The 18979-nt window shown below is 38.8% G+C and overlaps 1 protein-coding gene across 1 annotated transcript; it reads left to right on the forward strand.

Annotated features, from left to right (window-relative positions):
• Positions 1–939: 939 nt before the first annotated feature.
• On the forward strand, positions 940–14423 carry PDK4 (pyruvate dehydrogenase kinase 4). Its single transcript, XM_005888179.3, is given in 12 exon segments — positions 940–1290; positions 2284–2399; positions 2401–2426; positions 4047–4118; positions 4860–5044; positions 5218–5304; positions 5767–5844; positions 7608–7684; positions 9678–9776; positions 9963–10073; positions 10356–10469; positions 11948–14423. Coding segments are annotated over 12 exon segments (1224 nt in total). The 5' UTR covers positions 940–1175; the 3' UTR covers positions 12092–14423.
• Positions 14424–18979: the final 4556 nt, after the last annotated feature.

Genomic DNA, 18979 nt, shown 5'->3' on the forward strand with positions numbered 1-18979 from the left:
GACACAACTGAGCAACTGAAGTGAACTGAACTGAATGTCATAATGTGAGAAAAGCCATATTTGGAAGAAGGAGTGAGGAGAAGCAATCAGGGAAGATACCTTGTAGCACATAGGTTGTGCTGGACATTTACTAGTGTAAAATAGTCTTAGGCAAAGATTTGGATAAAGGACATTTCATACAGAAGGATAGAGTGGCAGTCTCTGATGGAAAGGGGGAAAAGTGAGTCAAATTGACAAGTTAATCCCTTTTGAATCTTGTTTTTAATTAAAAGAGTTAAGCCTAATGGAGGGAATGTTTTACTGGAAGGAAACAGACTGATGGCTTTTTTTATCGCCACAAGGAAAAATAACCCGTTCTTTGGTCTGTTCCTCAAGTTCCAGCAAAAGGAACTTTCAGTTCCCGACCTGTGCCATTCACTGATGGAGAAAACGCAGGAAGAACTCCAGGCTGTTGATTCTCTTCGCTGTCCAATAGCAGAGCAGCCCATACTTTTGGACAAAGCTGATAAGTTACTGTAAAAGGCCCGCTCTGAGCAAGGACCAATGATGTCTCCGAAAGCAGATTCTTGGAAATAGTTTCTGGCCAGGAATGCGTGACATTGAGACAGCCGTCTCTGGTAAACAAGGACGGGTCTGGGCTGGCCACCAGCCCACGCTCTCCGGAGTCCTGTCCCAAGGGTCTGATCTTGAGCCCCCGTACCTCCTGACGTCCGCTTGGGCTTCCTGCTATCCCCTGACACCTGACAGCCTCTGGGGGCCAGGCCCCCGCGACCTGGAGGCGGGACCCAAAGTACTTTATCTGAGCCGACTGGCGCAGCCCCAAGTTCAGGAAGCTCTCCAAGTCCCAGTGACTCCTCCCCTCTGGGGCGGGTGCAGGGTTGGGGCGGGGGAGTAGGGGGACGTGCAGGGAAACAAATAAAATCTCGGGAGGCGACGGGAGGTGACAGGACACGAACTTGAGTCTCAAGCCACCTACGGCTCCGCAGACTCACTGGCCGACTCCTCAACCGCGAAGCCCCACCGCCTCCCCGGAACCTCAGCCCAGGCCGGGGCGCACGAGGCCGCTGGCCCACCTGCTCTCCCTGCCCGGACGCGTCCCACCCCTTCTGCGGTCCCAGGTCAGCCTTCACCCCACAAACCAGCCCCAACTCCGGCCCGGGACGGTGGGCATCAAGATGAAGGCGGCACGCTTCGTGATGCGCAGCGCTGGTACCCTGATACCCCGCGAGGTCGAGCATTTCTCGCGCTACAGCCCGTCCCCGCTGTCCATGAAGCAGCTGCTGGACTTCGGTGAGCAGGGACGTAGGGCCCGGGAGGGTCTGGGGAGCTGCCTCAGCTTTCAGACCCGGTATAGGGAGGACTCGTTAACTTAAAACAACCGGGGTCCGCTTTCCCGCGGAACCCTGGAACCTCGACGCCAGCACACTGTTTTTCTTAGATCTGCCTCCTTTCTGACAGTCCAGTTCAAGGCCACTTGCAGCCCCGCTGATGCCTGCCGGATAGTCTGAGCTCACCCTCCTCCTTCGGTCCTAAGCTTTCAGTCAAAAGACTTTTTGCCTCCAGTCATCATTTAACAATAGTGAAACTTCCCTTTTTCCCTAAAGAGGAAACGTTATCCCCTCCTTCATCGCATATTACTTCTTGGAGAGGATTACTTGTATTATTAAGTAGGCTTGAATTAATTGCTATTTTAACCTCTAGCCACCCTCCACAGGGTTCATCTCTCTGTAGTCCTAACAAATTTCTTTGTTTCTTTACCTTTATCATTTTTCTCTATATTTGCATTACTGCTGAAAATATTTGCAAACTTTAGGCAGAAAAATCTTATAAAGAAAATTTCAAGCATTTAAATATATTATTATTTATCACTAGTCTGTAAACATCAGGACATCCTCCTCCCCACCCCTCCCACCACCCCCCTCCCAACCCCAATCTTCTTAATCCAGCTTCCTATCTAGAACTCTGAATGATGTGGTCTTCTCGACCTTGTAGTTGGATTGAATCCTGCACTCTTTTAGAAATACTAAGAGCCTTGGGATATTATGACTTCTTGGAAGTGAATCCTCATCAAAAAGAGAAAACAGTAATTCTCATATTTGGTCACTTTTTCTAAAAGAAAGAAAAAGATAAAGAAGATGCTTACTAATGAATTATAAGTAGATGCTTAATTACTATTGAGGGTGAAATAAAATTTTGTAATATATATGTGTGTGTGGATAGTTAATGCTACTCAAATATATAATTTAGGTACATGTTTTTGAAAAAAAATGTTGTTTATTGCAGGTTCAGAAAACGCATGTGAAAGAACCTCGTTTGCATTTTTGCGACAAGAGTTGCCTGTGAGGCTGGCCAATATCCTGAAGGAAATTTATATACTCCCTGACCGACTAGTAAATACCTTCTTCAGTGCAATTAGTTAAGAGCTGGTAAGTGGTGAACCATTCTGAAACAGTCTCTAGTTTTAAAACAGTTATCTGAGTATGAATTCTTACAATGTATTAAAATCTTAATTTGAAAACAGGTGGTCTGAACCTTAACTACTTAGCAAGATGTAAAGAATTTTCTGTTAATCTAGGGTAAGTTATCCTAAGGGCAGTTATGAAGCTGATAAAGTAGATATTTTCACAATATAATTTTTACCTCTAGAAGAAAATATGAAAAATAATCAACAGTTACCATATTTGTGTTTTAAATCATAAAAGAGTTTGATATTGCAAAAAGAATCCTATCCAGAAATAGATATGGAATGACTACTATTTAGAGAGGGCCTAAAATGTCTTGCTGGCATTTGGCTATTACTATTCAGAAACTAAGTGGAGAGTCTGGCTAGAATTAAAAATTTGGGAGTATTCTGAATAAAAAAAAAGACATCAAAGATGGGGGCTTCCCTCATAGCTCAGTTGGTAAAGAATCGGCTTTACCAACTTTACCGCTTTGGTAAAGAAGACCCTGGTTCAATTCCTGGGTAGGGTAGATCCACTGGAGAAGGGATAGGCTACCCACTCCAGTATTCTTGGGCTTCCCTGGTGGCTCAGCTGGTAAAGAATGTGCCTGCAATGCGGGAGACCTGGGTTCGATCCCTGGGTTGGGAAGATCCCCTGGAAAAGGGAAAGGCTACCCATTCCAGTATTCTGGCCTGGAGAATTCCATGGACTGTATAGTCCATGGGGTCGCAAAGAGTCAGATATGACTGAGCAACTTTCACTCACTCACTCACTCACTAATCTTCATTGCTTAAAAACCAACTAATGAAGCAGCCTCTGGATTCAAATCCCAGCTCTGTCCCTTCTTAGTTGTAAAAATCCTTGGTTAGTATCTCTATTATCTCTAAGCCTCAACCCCCTCCCCCTGTCTATTTTGGAGGAGAATAAAGATGATGCCTCAAAGGGATATTTGGGTGCAATTAAATGAGGTAATCCATGTACAAAGCACCGAGAACAGTGCCTGGCCCACAGCCAGCACTCAGTTCAGTTATGATCTCTTTTTCAAAATAAACACTGAGTTAGGGAAAGTACATAACCCAAAGCAGCAGATTTTCGGAGAACAGAGCCAGGTTATTCACCGAGGCAGATATATACCAGACCTTCGCCCTAACCCACCTTCTGCACAGCTCTCTGTTTATTGATTTAAGGAATATATGTATTATACAGTCATTAAACAGCTGCAATCTGAAACACAGACTCAATCCCTAGTATGTACTGCTGCTTTCAAGACTTCTACTCTCCTATGAATGCAGTAGGAAAAAAGCATGAAGCCTTCCCGTAAAAGTTGTTTCTAAACGATTTTGCTATAAAAATAAAGACTCCTGACAAACAAAACAGAAAACTGACTAGTGATCTGGGATAGTTAAAATTTTAAGTTATTAAGTTGAGGGTTAAATCGTTTTCTTTTTTCTAAGACATAATGTTTTCCAAACGTCTTGGAAGAAAGTTTTCATTTTAAATATACTTCCTCTCTTCAAATCTCTTGAAAGAAGCAATCTATTTTCAGCCACCTGTAACTGACTATTCCATTTTAAAACTTAAAACACACCTATTGCTTTGTAGGTATATGCAGAGCCTGATGGAGTTGGTGGAATTCCATGAGAAAAGCCCAGAGGACCAAAAGGCATTATCAGAGTAAGTGTTATGCATTAGGACAAGTGTCTAAAATTCTGATTATAAACATCATATTATTTTTTAGAACTTAAAGGATAATTTATAGTATTGTCCTGAATAGTAAATAACTACCCCCTTACAAATGACAAGTTTTGGTTGCTGGTTTTTAAAAGTAATAGAGAACAATGGCATGGAACATGATTCTGAGAATGAAATATGTAGAGGATTTTTTGGAAAAGGAACTCTATTTTTATTATAAATTTAGTATGATGATCAGATTTGTAGAAGGACTTCCTATCACATAATACTAACGCATGACAGTGTCACTGGAGGGTAAACATTTTTCTTTCAGAGTAACTGACAGTTTCTAGCTATAAGATTCTTTTCTAAATCTGACAAGAAATTTGAAGTTTCTTTCACAATGGCATTTTAGAGCCATCTCCAATCTGACTTATTTTTTTAATTATTATTTTTTAAAAGAGAAGCCTTAGTGAACAACTAGAATGAAAACACCAGTCACAGACCTGGTATTTTCACATGCAAGCTAAAAGCAAAATAAATCTATTTATGAAACTATCTCCTCTACTGTAGTCAAAGAATCTGTAGTGAGAATTAAATAAAGCTTCATCCAAACATTTTATCATTTGATTTGTTTAGATGGGTACTTGTAAAAAGCTTTAACCTTCTTTGAAGTAATCTAAGAAATATAAATTAATGAAACTTACTTGAACCTCTATTAACCATAAATGTATTTTGGCTTAGTTTTGTAGATACTCTCATCAAAGTTCGAAATAGACACCATGATGTAATTCCTACAATGGCACAAGGAATCCTAGAATATAAAGATGCCTGTACAGTTGACCCAGTCACCAATCAAAATCTTCAGTATTTCCTGGATCGATTTTACATGAATCGTATTTCTACCCGGATGCTGATGAACCAGCACAGTAAGTTAGCTCATCACGACAGTCATGATACATATAGGGATGGGTGGAGAATGTAAGCTGTACTCTAACTAGATACTTCACTACTTGGTGGGTCACATTCTTTCTCAGTGGTAGTTCTAATCATTATTATCCTGATTTTTATAATGATGCTCTTTGTTTTTATTTTTCAACAGTCCTTATATTTGGTGACTTACAGACAGGAAACCCAAGCCTCATTGGAAGCATTGATCCAAACTGTGATGTGGCAGCAGTGGTCCAAGGTAATTTGTAGGTTTCTGCATTTCCCTTATTGAAAATGTACACTATCTGATTGATAGTAATGTACACTATCTGAAATGTACACTATCTAGTCAGTTGAGGTGACTCTCTGAATGAATTCATATTCAGAGTATTCCTTTTATGTTTTTATAAATTCTGTAATGAATTTTGAGAGTCAAGTATTTAAATATTCATTATAAAAAATCCAAACATCAGTAGCTCATGTGCCACACTCTCATATATCGTATTTGATCTTTGACGTGCACATATTCCTATAGCAATAGCTATAACTTAAACATTGTCATTTTTTCCAATAAAATATTAAAAAGGTATTTTTAATATACATAAACCTGAACTCTAATGACTATTTTAGGTAAAAGGTAGTGTATACACTGATGATCACTTGAAAATTTTACTTGGCATAAATTCACTTAATCATTATGAAAAACACACTTCCATTCCAGATGCCTTTGAGTGTTCCAAGATGCTTTGTGATCAGTATTATTTAACATCTCCAGAATTAAACCTAACACAAGTGAATGGTAAGTTATAAATTCTATATATTTTAATCTGTAGAAAATTCAGTCTTCTCCCAGTATGATTTCTTCCTGTATATACAAAGCAATTTCTGTGTTCCTTTTTTCTCTTCTGAACTTGCCTAGAATTTTTACACTTTTTTTTTTTTTGAAGCCAAGGCTCTGTTTATCTCAACTGGAAAGTTCCAATTGAGTATATTCAGTTGCTAAAGACAATTCATAAAGAAGAGTGGTTTGAGCAGATAATGTAGGATTTAGGGCAGCAGCTAAGTTCCAGTATCCTAGATCAAAGAAAGATTGCTAAGTTCAGAATGTGGGGACAAGGCAGGCAGAGTAGGAGGAACCACTTGGTAATGGAGATATATTCCTAAGGAGGTTACTTATCAGACCTGAAAACAAAAATACTTTAAATTGTACTATAAGAAAGAAGCCAGTCATAGAAGGACAAATACTATGTGCCTGCACTTACATAAGGTATCAAAAATCGTCAAGCTCACAGAAGTGGAGAGTTGAACAGTGGTTGCCAGAAGCTGAAGAGGGGAAATGGGGAGCTGCTATTCAGTAGGTATACAGTTTCAATTATGCAAGATGAATAAGTTCTAGAGATCTGCTCTACAGCACCACTCTTATAGTTAACAACACTGTATTGCATAGTTAAATATTTAAGGTATATCTCATGTTAAATGTTTTTACCAAAAATTAAAAAAAAAATTTTCATGTAAGTATACACCATGGTTTTGGAAGCAGAACATACTTCAGAAGGGCTTCCCACACTGCCTGAAGTAATTACAGGATGAGTGCAATGCACTATTTTTATCTTATCCCATAGTTGCTTCTCAAAGCAAGACCGTACACTTAAATTGGAATAACCTTCTCCTTGCCACTCAAAGAAAACATCTTTTTCAAGTAATCATTATACAGGAACAATATTTGTTGGTAGAGAGAATTTAAATCGAGTTGCTCAAATTAAGAGTACCCTAGCTCATGGATTTTGGAAAGGGAAATGGAACTGATGGCTAAACTAAAAGTAGGAGTGGACTGAAAAATATTTCTCAGCATTAACAGAAATGTTGCATAATACTTGCAGATAAACTGCTTGAACTGTTTGCTGAAATAAAGAGGAAATTGTGCCAGACCTTGTTTTCAAACTCTGCCAAGGCCTGAAACACTGAAGAATAATACTTTTATTTTTCTTTTCAGAGTATTATGAGGTTTTTGTTTCTGTTTTCTGTAGCCTCTTGGTGAAATTTAAGCATAGTTAGCCTATGGGATTTTATGTTTAATTCACAAAAATCGAGAATAACCAGATGGGTTATTTTCCCATGCATTAAAAATATGAAAATTATAGCTGCTGCTGCTAGCATCAATTTTGATGTTATTGTAGACTTTTACATTTATTTGTCTTATTTCTTAAAATGCATGTAATTTTAACTCTGCAAGTGTTCAATACACAAGTTTTGAAAGTAGAAATAACTAATCCATGTAATCTAATTTAGAGCATCCTCATTTTACATTTATCTGGCTTTATGTATTTGTACAGAAATGCAAACATTAAATCATAGAGCACTAAGAAGCAACTGTAATAACATTTTGAAAATAAGCCAGCTGTGTTTACTGTTTGAAAGGGAAGGTTCTAAGGTAGGAATTTAGAGGAGGATGGGGAGTATCCCAATTCTGTTCAAATCTAAAATATTAATCAAATAGATATGACAATATATTTTAATGAAATATTTGTTTCCCAATTCTAAATGAGCTTAATTTTTTTCTAGTAAAATTTCCAGGCCAACCAATTCATATTGTGTATGTTCCATCTCACCTTCACCATATGCTCTTTGAATTATTCAAGGTAAGACACTTCACAATAATTGCATTTTTAAAAAAAGTTCACTGGTTACATTTTTATTTCATTTATCATCCTCTACTGAACAGGAGCCTCACTCTCTTCTCCCAAGCATGCTTCTGTGTTCTAACAGAAAGAAGCTACAGTTAATGTTTGAAAGGGTACATGCAGTTCCTCGTAGCATCAACATGTATTTGAGAATGTACAATATGACCCACTATGTCACGCTCCCTGTTCCCATTATATTCAGGTGTCCAACAGAGCACTAGTTATTCATGCATTCATTAAGGAAGGTCATAGGGTGAATGCTTCAGTGACCGAGGCCTGTTTACCCACCCCTATGGCCGGTCCAACTCCAAATCCAGAAATTCAGGTCCAGAATTACTGGAGGTGGAAGGGCCCCCGTCTATGACTAGAATATATTCGGAGGACAGTCAGCTCTTTCAGTGATCTACTTTAATGTGAATGTACATCACCTGGGAGTTTTGCTAAAATTCAGATGCTGTGGGTCTGGGATTGGGCCTGAGATTCCGAATTTCTAATAATCTGACAGTTGATGCTGCTGGTCCACGGTCCACACTTTTCATAGCAGGACAGTACGGTGTGTGTGTGCTAAGTCCCTTCAGTCCTGTCCGACTCTTTGTGATTTTATGGACTGCAGCCCACCAGGCTCCTCTGTCCATGGGATTCTCCAGGCCAGAATACTGGAGTGGGTTACCATACCCTCCTCCAAGGGATCTTCCCAATGCAAGGATCGAACCTGCGTCTCTGGCATCTCCTGCATTGTCAGGCAGGTTCTTTACCACTAGAGCCACCTGGAAGCCCAAACAGTAAGACAGTGCTTCTCAGACTTTAGTCTGCATTACAGTTACCACAGGCCTTGTTAAATATGGGTTCTTCTGCCTATCTCAGAGATTCTGATACCCTGGACCTGAGAATGTGCGTTTCTAACAAGCTCTTAGAGGATGTGGCTGTTATAGGTCTGCGATAGTCAGGTACTAAGGATCAAATCCTGTCCCAGGTTCTAAGCCCACACTAAAACTCTATCCTTACACCAAAAGATAGAAAAACACTTGAAGCTTTGTGACGGTTCCTGAGTCTCCTGGCCTGGAGAGGAGGAAGCCTTAAAAAAAAGAAATGTGAAATCTGCCTCTGATATAACTCAGAGAACCCACTATTTCCTAACTTATTCTAATATTAGTGCAATGAGGTATTGATTGTACTACAAGCATGTGATCTATTTTATTTCACTTCAGCTAATGATTAGAACTTAACATTGTTATATAGAAACCTGAAAGCAGATAACCCAACAGAAGGGTAGGAGAAAAATGGGTAAAATAAACCAAACTTTGTATGAAATTCATCTAGCTGTCTGAAAACTTATTTGGGTTTCTTTCTGTTAAAGGACAAAGACTCTTTTTTGTTGATTTGATTTACTTTTAAATTGAATGGTTCAACTCATAATAGTTATTTTGCCATCATAGGTAAAAGTTAAGATGATAATCAAATGCAAATTGAAATTTAATTTAGAATTATTTACTATCCTTTAACATAGTAACAGCATTGTCCCATCAAATTTTATAAAAGCCAATAAATTGGTTCAATGATTCACTGTTTATTTGTTATGTAATAGTCTTTGGTGCTAAGATGTAAAATATAATGGAAAGTCAGAAAAGAAAGAGCCAGGAAATGGACTATAAAAACCAATTTCTACATTTAAATTAAGCTTACAAATAAGAACTTGACAGCTAGCAGAATTGTTTTTCCATTAGACATTACTCCCAAGAGCTATATTACATGATAAATGAATATTTTTCATTATACATCCTGCATGACACATTCATAAATGGCTATTCACAGAGCTATTTTACTCCTAACTTAAAAAAGTAAAATAAGAACTTTGAATTACCCTCTGTGCTTTCATTTTAAACATAAAAACAATTATTTATTGTCCCTCATCCTTCTGCCATTGAATACCTTGTGGTTTTGTTTTCTTTAGAATGCAATGAGGGCCACAGTTGAACACCAGCAAAACTGGCCTTCCCTGACACCAATTGAGGTGATTGTTGTCTTGGGGAAAGAAGATCTTACAATTAAGGTAACTATTCTGTTTTGTCTTTTGAGTCCTTCTTAAGAGAATTTTTAAAAAGGAGTCAATAATAATAAAGCTCTCTGCTTTGAGCTACAGATCAAAGTCATGTACACCAGGTGAAGACAAGACATTTTTGTATAGACAAATATACATTGTTTTTAGCACATATCTCTGATGACTTGTTTGTTTAAGATTTCAGACAGAGGAGGTGGTGTTCCCCTGAGAGTCATTGACCGTCTCTTCAGTTACACGTACTCCACTGCACCAACGCCTGTGATGGATAATTCCCGGAATGCTCCGCTGGTAAGACCAACTAAATGGCTAAGTTCACCCCAGCCACCTAGTTCTAAATGTAGAGGAAGGATTACAAGGATGTATTTAGGCAAGTTAATCAGTTTAGTTAAACTGGGCATGGGGGATATGAGAAGGAATGATAAAGCCAACTAAGAAACAGTTATCCAAAGGGTTTCCGATTGGAAGCAGAAGATATGTGTCTAAGTTCTAGGACATCAGTATCAGGGAATATATTTTGTATTTCTATGATTGTGTTCACTTCTTTGTCAGTAACTGATCTTTCCCTTCCAGGCTGGTTTTGGTTACGGCTTACCAATTTCTCGTCTCTACGCCAAGTACTTTCAAGGAGATCTAAATCTCTACTCTTTGCCAGGATACGGAACTGATGCTATCATCTACTTAAAGGTAAACTTTAAATCCAATATTTAAAAAAAATCATATTTCTGAAAAGATTGCTTCTGAGTTCTATGGTCCATGGTGAATACCCCAAACTGAGTGAGCACAAATATTGACCACAAGCCATTACATTTTATGTTTGGTATGTGTAAATATACTGGTTAATATTTAGTATGGTAATATGCCAAAAAGGAAGTGAGGCAACCCTACCTGCCTCAATGAAGCAAAATGGTTTCCCAAGAAACGCAGTAGTTTCTGAGTGAGGAGATGCTCATGTGAATTTTTCAAGGCAGCTTGACATCTGTGAGAATAGCTGTAGTTTTGTTTTACTTAGGTTTGTGGGAAATGCATATATGCTAATAATGTTTCAGCCTAGAAGATAAGATACTCAAGACCTTAAGCTGACCTTATTAGAAATCCAGGGGGAGGAAAGCTGACAGCTAAGAAGCTGTCAATGGGGTGCCTGGCACTTCCTGTTTAAACTTTAAAACTCAGTACATGTTTTTTCCATTTGTGATACAGCCTCAATTTATTTGTTAAGGTCACTGTCCTGATTCTGGTTAATCATTTGCCAACTAGTTCAAATGAAAATACATTCACAGTCATTAGCAACTAAAACATTAAGCTTCCAGGCTCCTGTTTTGCGCAAGGGAAGTATTTACTACATGGTCATAGGACACCTGAAATAGTTAATGTATTCATTTCTTAAACAGTAAAAATGTCTTCAATGTATTGAGAAAGATTAATGTATTATAGATCTACAGTATCAGACTTTAATAGATCAATAGTATCAGGTTAGGACTCTCACTTTATTACATATACAGACATTTTGCCTGGAAAACCTATTTGTCTATTTTTATTCAACTCTATGAGAAGGAAATGGCAACCCACTCCAGTATTCTTGCCTGGAGAATCCCAGGGACGGAGGAGCCTGGTGGGCTGCCGTCTATGGGGTCGCACAGAGTCAGACACGACTGAAGCGACTTAGCAGCAGCAGCAGCATGACACTAGCAATATCCAGATAAGGGGCATGTGTAACTACTGAACACAAATACTGTTCCCTAATTTATTTTGTTGTTCAGTCGCTAAGTCGTGTCTGGCTCTTTGTGACCCCATGGACTGCAGCACGCCAGGCTTCCCTGTCCTTCACTTATCTCCCAGAGTTTGTTCAAACTCATATCCACTGTGTCAGTGATGCTATCTAACCATCTCATCCTCTGCCACCCTCTTCTCCTCTTGCCCTCTTAATTTATAATTGTATATATACTGTTTCAGCCCCTATAGGGTATAGATAATATTTATTTTTCAATTTTCTTTCATATAGTGCCTACCATACCATGGACTCTTGGTGTGCTTTTATTACTAAATTAATTAAAAGAGTGTATTTGAATGTTTGAATGCTTACCTCTGAGTTTCTTTTGAACAATAACTTTGGGTACAAATTACGCAACGAATAATTTCTCTGGTTTGATTTTTCCCTCTTTCAGGCTCTGTCTTCTGAGTCCATAGAAAAACTCCCAGTCTTTAACAAATCAGCCTTCAAACATTATCAGACGAGCAGTGAGGCTGGAGACTGGTGTATCCCAAGCAAGGAACCAAAGAACCTGGCGAAGGAAAAAGTGGCTGCGTGAGGAGGGACTCGCAGACACGCTAAGGGATCAAAGTGGGTCTGTGCCAGGGCTGCTTCCTGAACGTTTGCCCATGAACTCTCATTTCCTCAAAAACAAGCAACAGCAACAAAAACTCCTTGATCCGAACACTGATGTGACCGGAAGAGAGTTCCTTTCTGTGACCCAGGCGAGCACAGTGCAGGACCGCAGGACTAACGGCTGGCCAGCTCTTTATTCTTCTAACTTAGAATAAAGCATGAGTTTGTATCAAATCCTGAAGAAGGAATAAGCCTGTTTACCATCAACAAAAAGGGGAATGAGGGAGAAGGGAAGATGAAGGCTAGCAGTTTCAACCGACTGATACTTTAGGCCACTGATTGATGTCATCAGATATTGGTATTTACAGCAGTACTTTCCTGCCACTCAAAGGATGAGGGCTTATTTTATACTGTATGATTAGAAATGTATGTAAACATATATTTCATGCATTTCTAGACATGAAAAGTCAGTGACTAAAATAACATTTACTTTGAATGAGGACACATGAGCCAACACGCTTTATTCAAAGTTGCAGCCAAGGCCTGGGTCTATGTAAAAACTCGGAAGAAAGCCCCTTCTGATAAATACAGTGCCTTTACTATGTTGCTTTTCCTGTTCACACCTCAGATAAGAGGTGAGCACTTATTGCAAGGTGCATATGTCTTGGTTGAATTTAAAATGTGCACTGAATTCTGGATGTTGGCAGTTGGAGGGGGAGAAGAACTGCCAAAGTGATAGCAAAACCTCACCTTTCTTTGAAACAGAAGTAGATTGGAAAAACCAGTATTAGGGAAAGATACCAGGCATTCAGAATCTAACTCAGTAGGAAGGGCTGTTCTCCACCCTGCAGTGGTGGAAAGCCAAAGGCATCTATTTTCTAGGCTTAAAGAGATATATATTTTTATATATTTAATTATGTTCTCTACACTCCACCATTAACATCTGATAAAAATTTGTAATTAACAAATGGTTCAAGAACATTGGAATTTAAATACTTCCTGGAGTATTTTTAACAAATAGTCTGCGGGTAAGAGGTTTTCACACCGTGGATGGGTGCTCTCATTTCTTAATTGTTGTGAATGAGAGCTAATGCATGAAAGCCGTAAAGCGTGCGTATGGCACTTTGGGGGAGTTCAGGTGGAATGTGCAGGTGGACAGGGCAGTCTAGCACATTCCTCTCAGAGACGAAACAAAGAAACACAAGGAAAGAAGGAAGGAAAGAAGAAAGATGGAAAAGGAGGATGGAGGGAAGGCGAAGGCAAGCATCTTGCTATATTCCCCATAAATTATTTCAAGAAATGACCCGTATTATCATGGATAAATTATTGACGAGGATGAATTGGTGTTTTTCAAAACAGTATGGTTTCTTTCAGTGGTTTTTTCACTCTTACAAGATAATAGGCTTTTACAAGATAATAGACTCTTTTGTGAAACCGGAATATTAAAAACAAAAAAAAACAGCTAGCATTTTCTGTTTTGTAAAATAATGAGTACCATCTATATGTTGGATTTAACATTTGTGTTTAATTTTCTCATGGCCTAGTGTTGTGGTGCTTCTGGTAGTGGCCACAGAAGGCTCAAACAATTTGCTGTGGATTTCAGATTTTATCATCAGAAGTCCTGGAGGTGACTTTCTTGATTATGGGACTCTGGCTCATGCATTTATTGACTATATACAACTATTTGCAATAGAATATTCGACGTTTCAAAAATCTAAACATTTTTGCATGTAAATATTTGTGTTTACCAAAAGAATTAAAGCAGTTGATTAATAGTTACCCAAATACTGTGAACTGTCTTTAAGACACTAGAGAAAAAGAAATGTTGGTATCTCAGTAACACCAAATGTGTAAATGGAGCTCTATAAAACAGAAATAGTCCATATTGGTATTTGTGAAATCGTGGAAGAGCTTTAGGATCCTAGTGGATGGAAACTGAATGTTCAGGCCCACTTAAATTATTAATGTATAAATTGTGTTTTTGTGTCTAGGTTATGTACAAAGAAATGTGATAATTTTTATAATAAATATTTTTATTATAATGATAGATGTAATCTTTTAAAGTGCTTTTCTTAAATTAATGGAAAATACTAAGAAGAATTTGAGGTAAAAGTTTTCCTCACTTTACATCAAACTTCATTTATATATTGGTTTTGGAAAAACTTAAAATCTTAATTTTTAAATGAAAGATAAACACCTTATAGCATTCCAGAAATTTCTGATTGTCCTTTGCTTTCTTGGTTATGCCCCAATAACACATAGAAAAATATATGTTTATCTACATGAATAAATTAAATAATCAGTTTTGTAATGCATGTATTCTCTATATTTTTGGGATAAATCTAAAGTCTCACTTAGTGACTGTACTTGCAAATACAGTAGAGTATCAAAATAATTGCCTAGATAATTTAGGTTCCCAAACAATTTATAGATTAAATATATGAACAATAATACAGTAGCAGTATGACCAAAGTACTAAATTAAGTGATGACATGTTTTATCTTTGTTAAGTTCACACTCTTTCTTTACTAATTTAATTCCATTTTATCATTTGACAACCTTCTCTGCTCACCTCCATAATGCCCTTATTGCAGAGTTTGTAACAAAAAGAAGGGAGAGAGTGAAGGAGAGAGGGAGGCAGAAGAAAGGAAAAGAAGAAGGGAGGGAGGGTAAAAAGAAAAGCAATTAGAATAAAATACAATTAGTGGAATGAGTTTGCCATTACCGAATACTAATATCTTGTCAGGGTAATCATCAGTTCAGTTGCTCAGTCAAGTCTGACTCTTTGCGACCCCATGGACTACAGCAAGCCATGTCCATCACTAACTCCAGGAGTTTATTCAAACTCATGTCCATTCAGTTGGTGATGCCCTCCAACCATCTTGTCCTCTGTTGTCCCCTTCTCCTCCTGTCTTCAATCTTTCCCAGCATCAGGGTCTTTTCCAATGAGTCAGTTCTTCACATCAGGTGGCCAAAGTATTGGAGTTTCAGCTTTAGCATCAGTCCTTCCAATGAACACTCAGGACTGATCTCCTTTAGGATGGACGGGTTGGATCTCCTTGCAGTCCAAGGGACTCTCAAGAGTCTTCTCCAACACCACAGTTTAAAAGCAACAATTCTTCAGCACTCAGCTTTCTTTATAGTCCAACTCTCACATCCATACATGACCACTGGAAAAACCATAGCCTTGACTAGACAGACTTTTGTTGGCAAAGTAATGTCTCTGCTTTTTAATATGTTGTGCAGGTTGGTCATAACTATTCTTCCAAGAAGTAAGCATTTTTTAATTTCATGGCTGCAGTCACCATCTGCAGTGAGCCTAAAAAAATAAAGTCTGTCACTGTTTCCACTGTTTCCCCATCTATTTGCCATGAAGTGATGGGACCAGATGTCATGATCTTCGTTTTCTGAATGTTGAGCTTTAAGCCAACTTTTTCACTCTCTTCTTTGACTTTCATCAAGAGGCTCTTTAGTTTTTCTGCACTTTCTGCCATAAGGGTGGTGTCATCTGCATATCTGAGGTTATTGGTATTTCTCCTGGCATTCTTGATTTCAGCTTGTGCTTCATCCAGCCCAGCGTTTCTCATGATGTACTCTGCATATAAGTTAAATAAGCAGGGTGACAATATACAGCCCTGATGTACTCCTTTCCCAATTTGGAACCAGTCTGTTGTTCATGTCCAGTTCTAACTGTTGCTTCCTGACCTGCATACAGATTTCTCAAGAGGCAGGTCAGGTGGTCTGGTATTCCCATCTCTTTCAGAATTTCCCACAGTTTGTTGTGATCCACACAGTCAAAGGTGTAGGTGTAGTCAATAAAGCATAAATAGATGTTTTTCTGGAACTCTCTTGCTTTCTTGATGATCCAATGGATGTTGGCAATATGACCTCTGGTTCCTCTGCCTTTTCTAAATTTAGCTTTGAGCATCTGGAAGTTCATGGTTCACATATTGCTGAAGCCTGGCTTGGAGAATTTTGAGCATTTCTTTACTAGCGTGTGAGATGACCGCAATTGTGCGGTAGTTTGAGCATTCTTTGGCATTGCCTTTCTTTGGGATTGGAATGAAAACTGAGCTTTTCCAGTCCTGTGGCCACTGCTGAGTTTTCCAAATTTGCTGGCATATTGAGTGCAGCACTTTCAAAGCATCATCTTTTAGGATTTCAAATAGCTCAACTGGAATTCCACCATCTCCACTAGCTTTGATGCTTCCTAAGGCCCACTTGGCTTTGCATTCCAGGATGTCTGGCTCTAGGTGAGTGATCATACCATTGTGATTATCCGGGTCATGAAGATCTTTTTTGCATAGTTCTATGTATTCTTGCCATTTCTTCTTAATATCTTCTGCTTCTGTTAGGTGCACATAATTTCTGTCCTTTATTGTGCCCATCTTTGCATGAAATGTTCCCTTGGTATCTCTAAGGATAATCATATGTGAATAAAAAAATATCATCAACCTACAGCATTAGATCCTAAAGAACCTACACCTAAGCCCTTTATCATTGACACTTCCCTTCATTTGACTACCTTCATTTCTTCTTCTATCAAGGAAGTACCGCACTGTGTTCAAAGAAAGCCTAGGAACACATACACACATGGGATTTAGCTCCCCACCCCAGTATTCTTGGCTGGGAAATCCCATGGACAGAGGGGCCTGGTGGGCCTCAGTCTATATGGTTGCAGGGAGTCGGACATGACCGAGCAACTAACTTTTCCATTGAATTAAGCTACTTGGGAGGTAGGCTGTTACCATGCCCTGGGCTCAGAGCTCCATCTACATTTCCATAAAAACTGAAAGACTTCAAGTTCCAAAATCTCTGTTTATGCACACATACATCTTTTTGAATTTTCAAGTTCAACAAAGTGGACTGAATTTTCATTAAAACTATTTTTATAACATTTCTCCCAAATTTCAAATTTGGTTCAAAATGGTAAGAGCATTTGATCTTAACTATAATAACATGGGCAAGGAGAGATCATTGTGAGCTAATAGCTTAAGCATTGGCCTTAAAATTTATTTATTCTCCTACTACATTTTCACGTACTATATTTACATTTAGATATGTACCAATACTGCAAATGTGCATGGACTCGCCAAATCACGTTGGCCTGTCTTGATGAAAGTATTGAGGAATTTTCGTAAGTTCACAGGAGCTCCTGTAAGAGGTTCCCAAGCCCCCCACCTTGAACAGTTAGAGCAACAGGCTTCTCTCTCCATTAACATTCTATCCATACATCTCTTGGGGGGATGTTTCACTTTTCACCTTACATCACAGTTACTTACGTAAAGTGAGTGAAAGTCGCTCAGTCATGTCCAACTCTTTACGACCCCATGGACTATACAGTCCATGGAACTGTCTAGGCCAGAATACTGGAATGGGCAGCCTTTCCCTTCTCCAGGGGATCTTCCCAACCCAGGGATCAAACTCAGGTTTCCCACACTGCAGGCAGATTCTTATCAGCTGAGCCACAAGGGAAGCCCAAGAATACTAGACTGGGTAGCCTATCCCTTCTCCAGAGGATCTTCCCGACTAAGGAATGGAACTGGGGTCCTCTGCACTGCAGGCAGAGACTTTACCAACTGAGCTATGATAGTTACTTAGATACTCAATAAATGTTTCCTGGATAAATACATGAATAAACACATTAAATAACCTCTGTCTTTAGAACAGTATCCCTGCATTTAAAAGTGATTAAACTCTGTGTTAAATGTGGAGAAATAACTCCAGAAAGAATGAAGAGATGGAGCCAAGCAGAAAAACCCAGTGGTGGATGTGACTGGGGATGGAAGTCAAGTCCCATGTTGGAGAGAGCAATATTGCATAGGAACCTGGAAAGGTAGGTCCATTAATCTAGGAAAATTGGAAGTGGTCAAACAGTGTTCACAAGAGTGAACACTGACATTTTAGGAATTGGTGAACTGAAATGGACTGGAATGGGTGAATTTAACTCAGATGACCATTACAGCTACTACTGTGGGCAGGAATCCCTTAGAAGAAATGGAGTAGCCATCATGGTCAACAAAAGAATCTGAAATGCAGTACTTGGATGCAATCTCAAAAATGACAGAATGATCTCTGTTCGTTTCCAAGGCAAACCATTCAATATCACGGTAATCCAAGTCTATGCCCTGATCAGTAATGCTGAAGAAGCTGAAGTTGAAAGGTTCTAAGAAGACCTACAAGACCTTCTAGAACTAACACTCAAAAAAGATGTCCTTTCCATTATAGGGGACTCGAATGAAAAGTAGGAATTCAAGAACACCTGGAATAATAGGCAAATTTGGCCTTGGAGTACAGAATGAAGCAGGCCAAAGGCTAACAGAGTTCTGCCAAGAGAATGCACTGGTCATAGCAAACACCCTCTTCCAACAACACAAGAGAAGACTCTACATATGGACATCACCAGATGGCCAACACTGAAATCAGACTGATTATATTCTTTGCAGGCAAAGATGGAGAAGCTCTATATAGTCAGCAAAAATAAGACTGGGAGCTGACTGTGGCTCAGATCATGAACTCCTTATTGCCAAATTCAGACTTAAATTGCAGAAAGTAGGGAAAACCACTAGACCATACAGTTACGACCTAAATCAAATCCCTTACCATTATACAGTGGAAGTGAGAAATAGATTTAAGGGCCTAGATCTGATAGATAGAGTGCCTGATGAACTATGGACGAATGTTTGTGACATTGTACAGAAGACGGATCAAGACCATCCCCAAGAAAAAGAAATGCAAAAAAGCAAAATGGCTGTCTGAGAAGAAAAAGGCAAAGGAGAAAAGGAAAGATATACCCATTTGAATGCAGAGTTCCAAAGAACAGCAAGGAGAAATAAGAAAGCCTTCCTCAGTGATCAATGCAAAGAAATAG

Source organism: Bos mutus, chromosome 4 (genome assembly GCF_027580195.1).
Source record: "Bos mutus isolate GX-2022 chromosome 4, NWIPB_WYAK_1.1, whole genome shotgun sequence".
NCBI lineage: Eukaryota > Metazoa > Chordata > Mammalia > Artiodactyla > Bovidae > Bos > Bos mutus.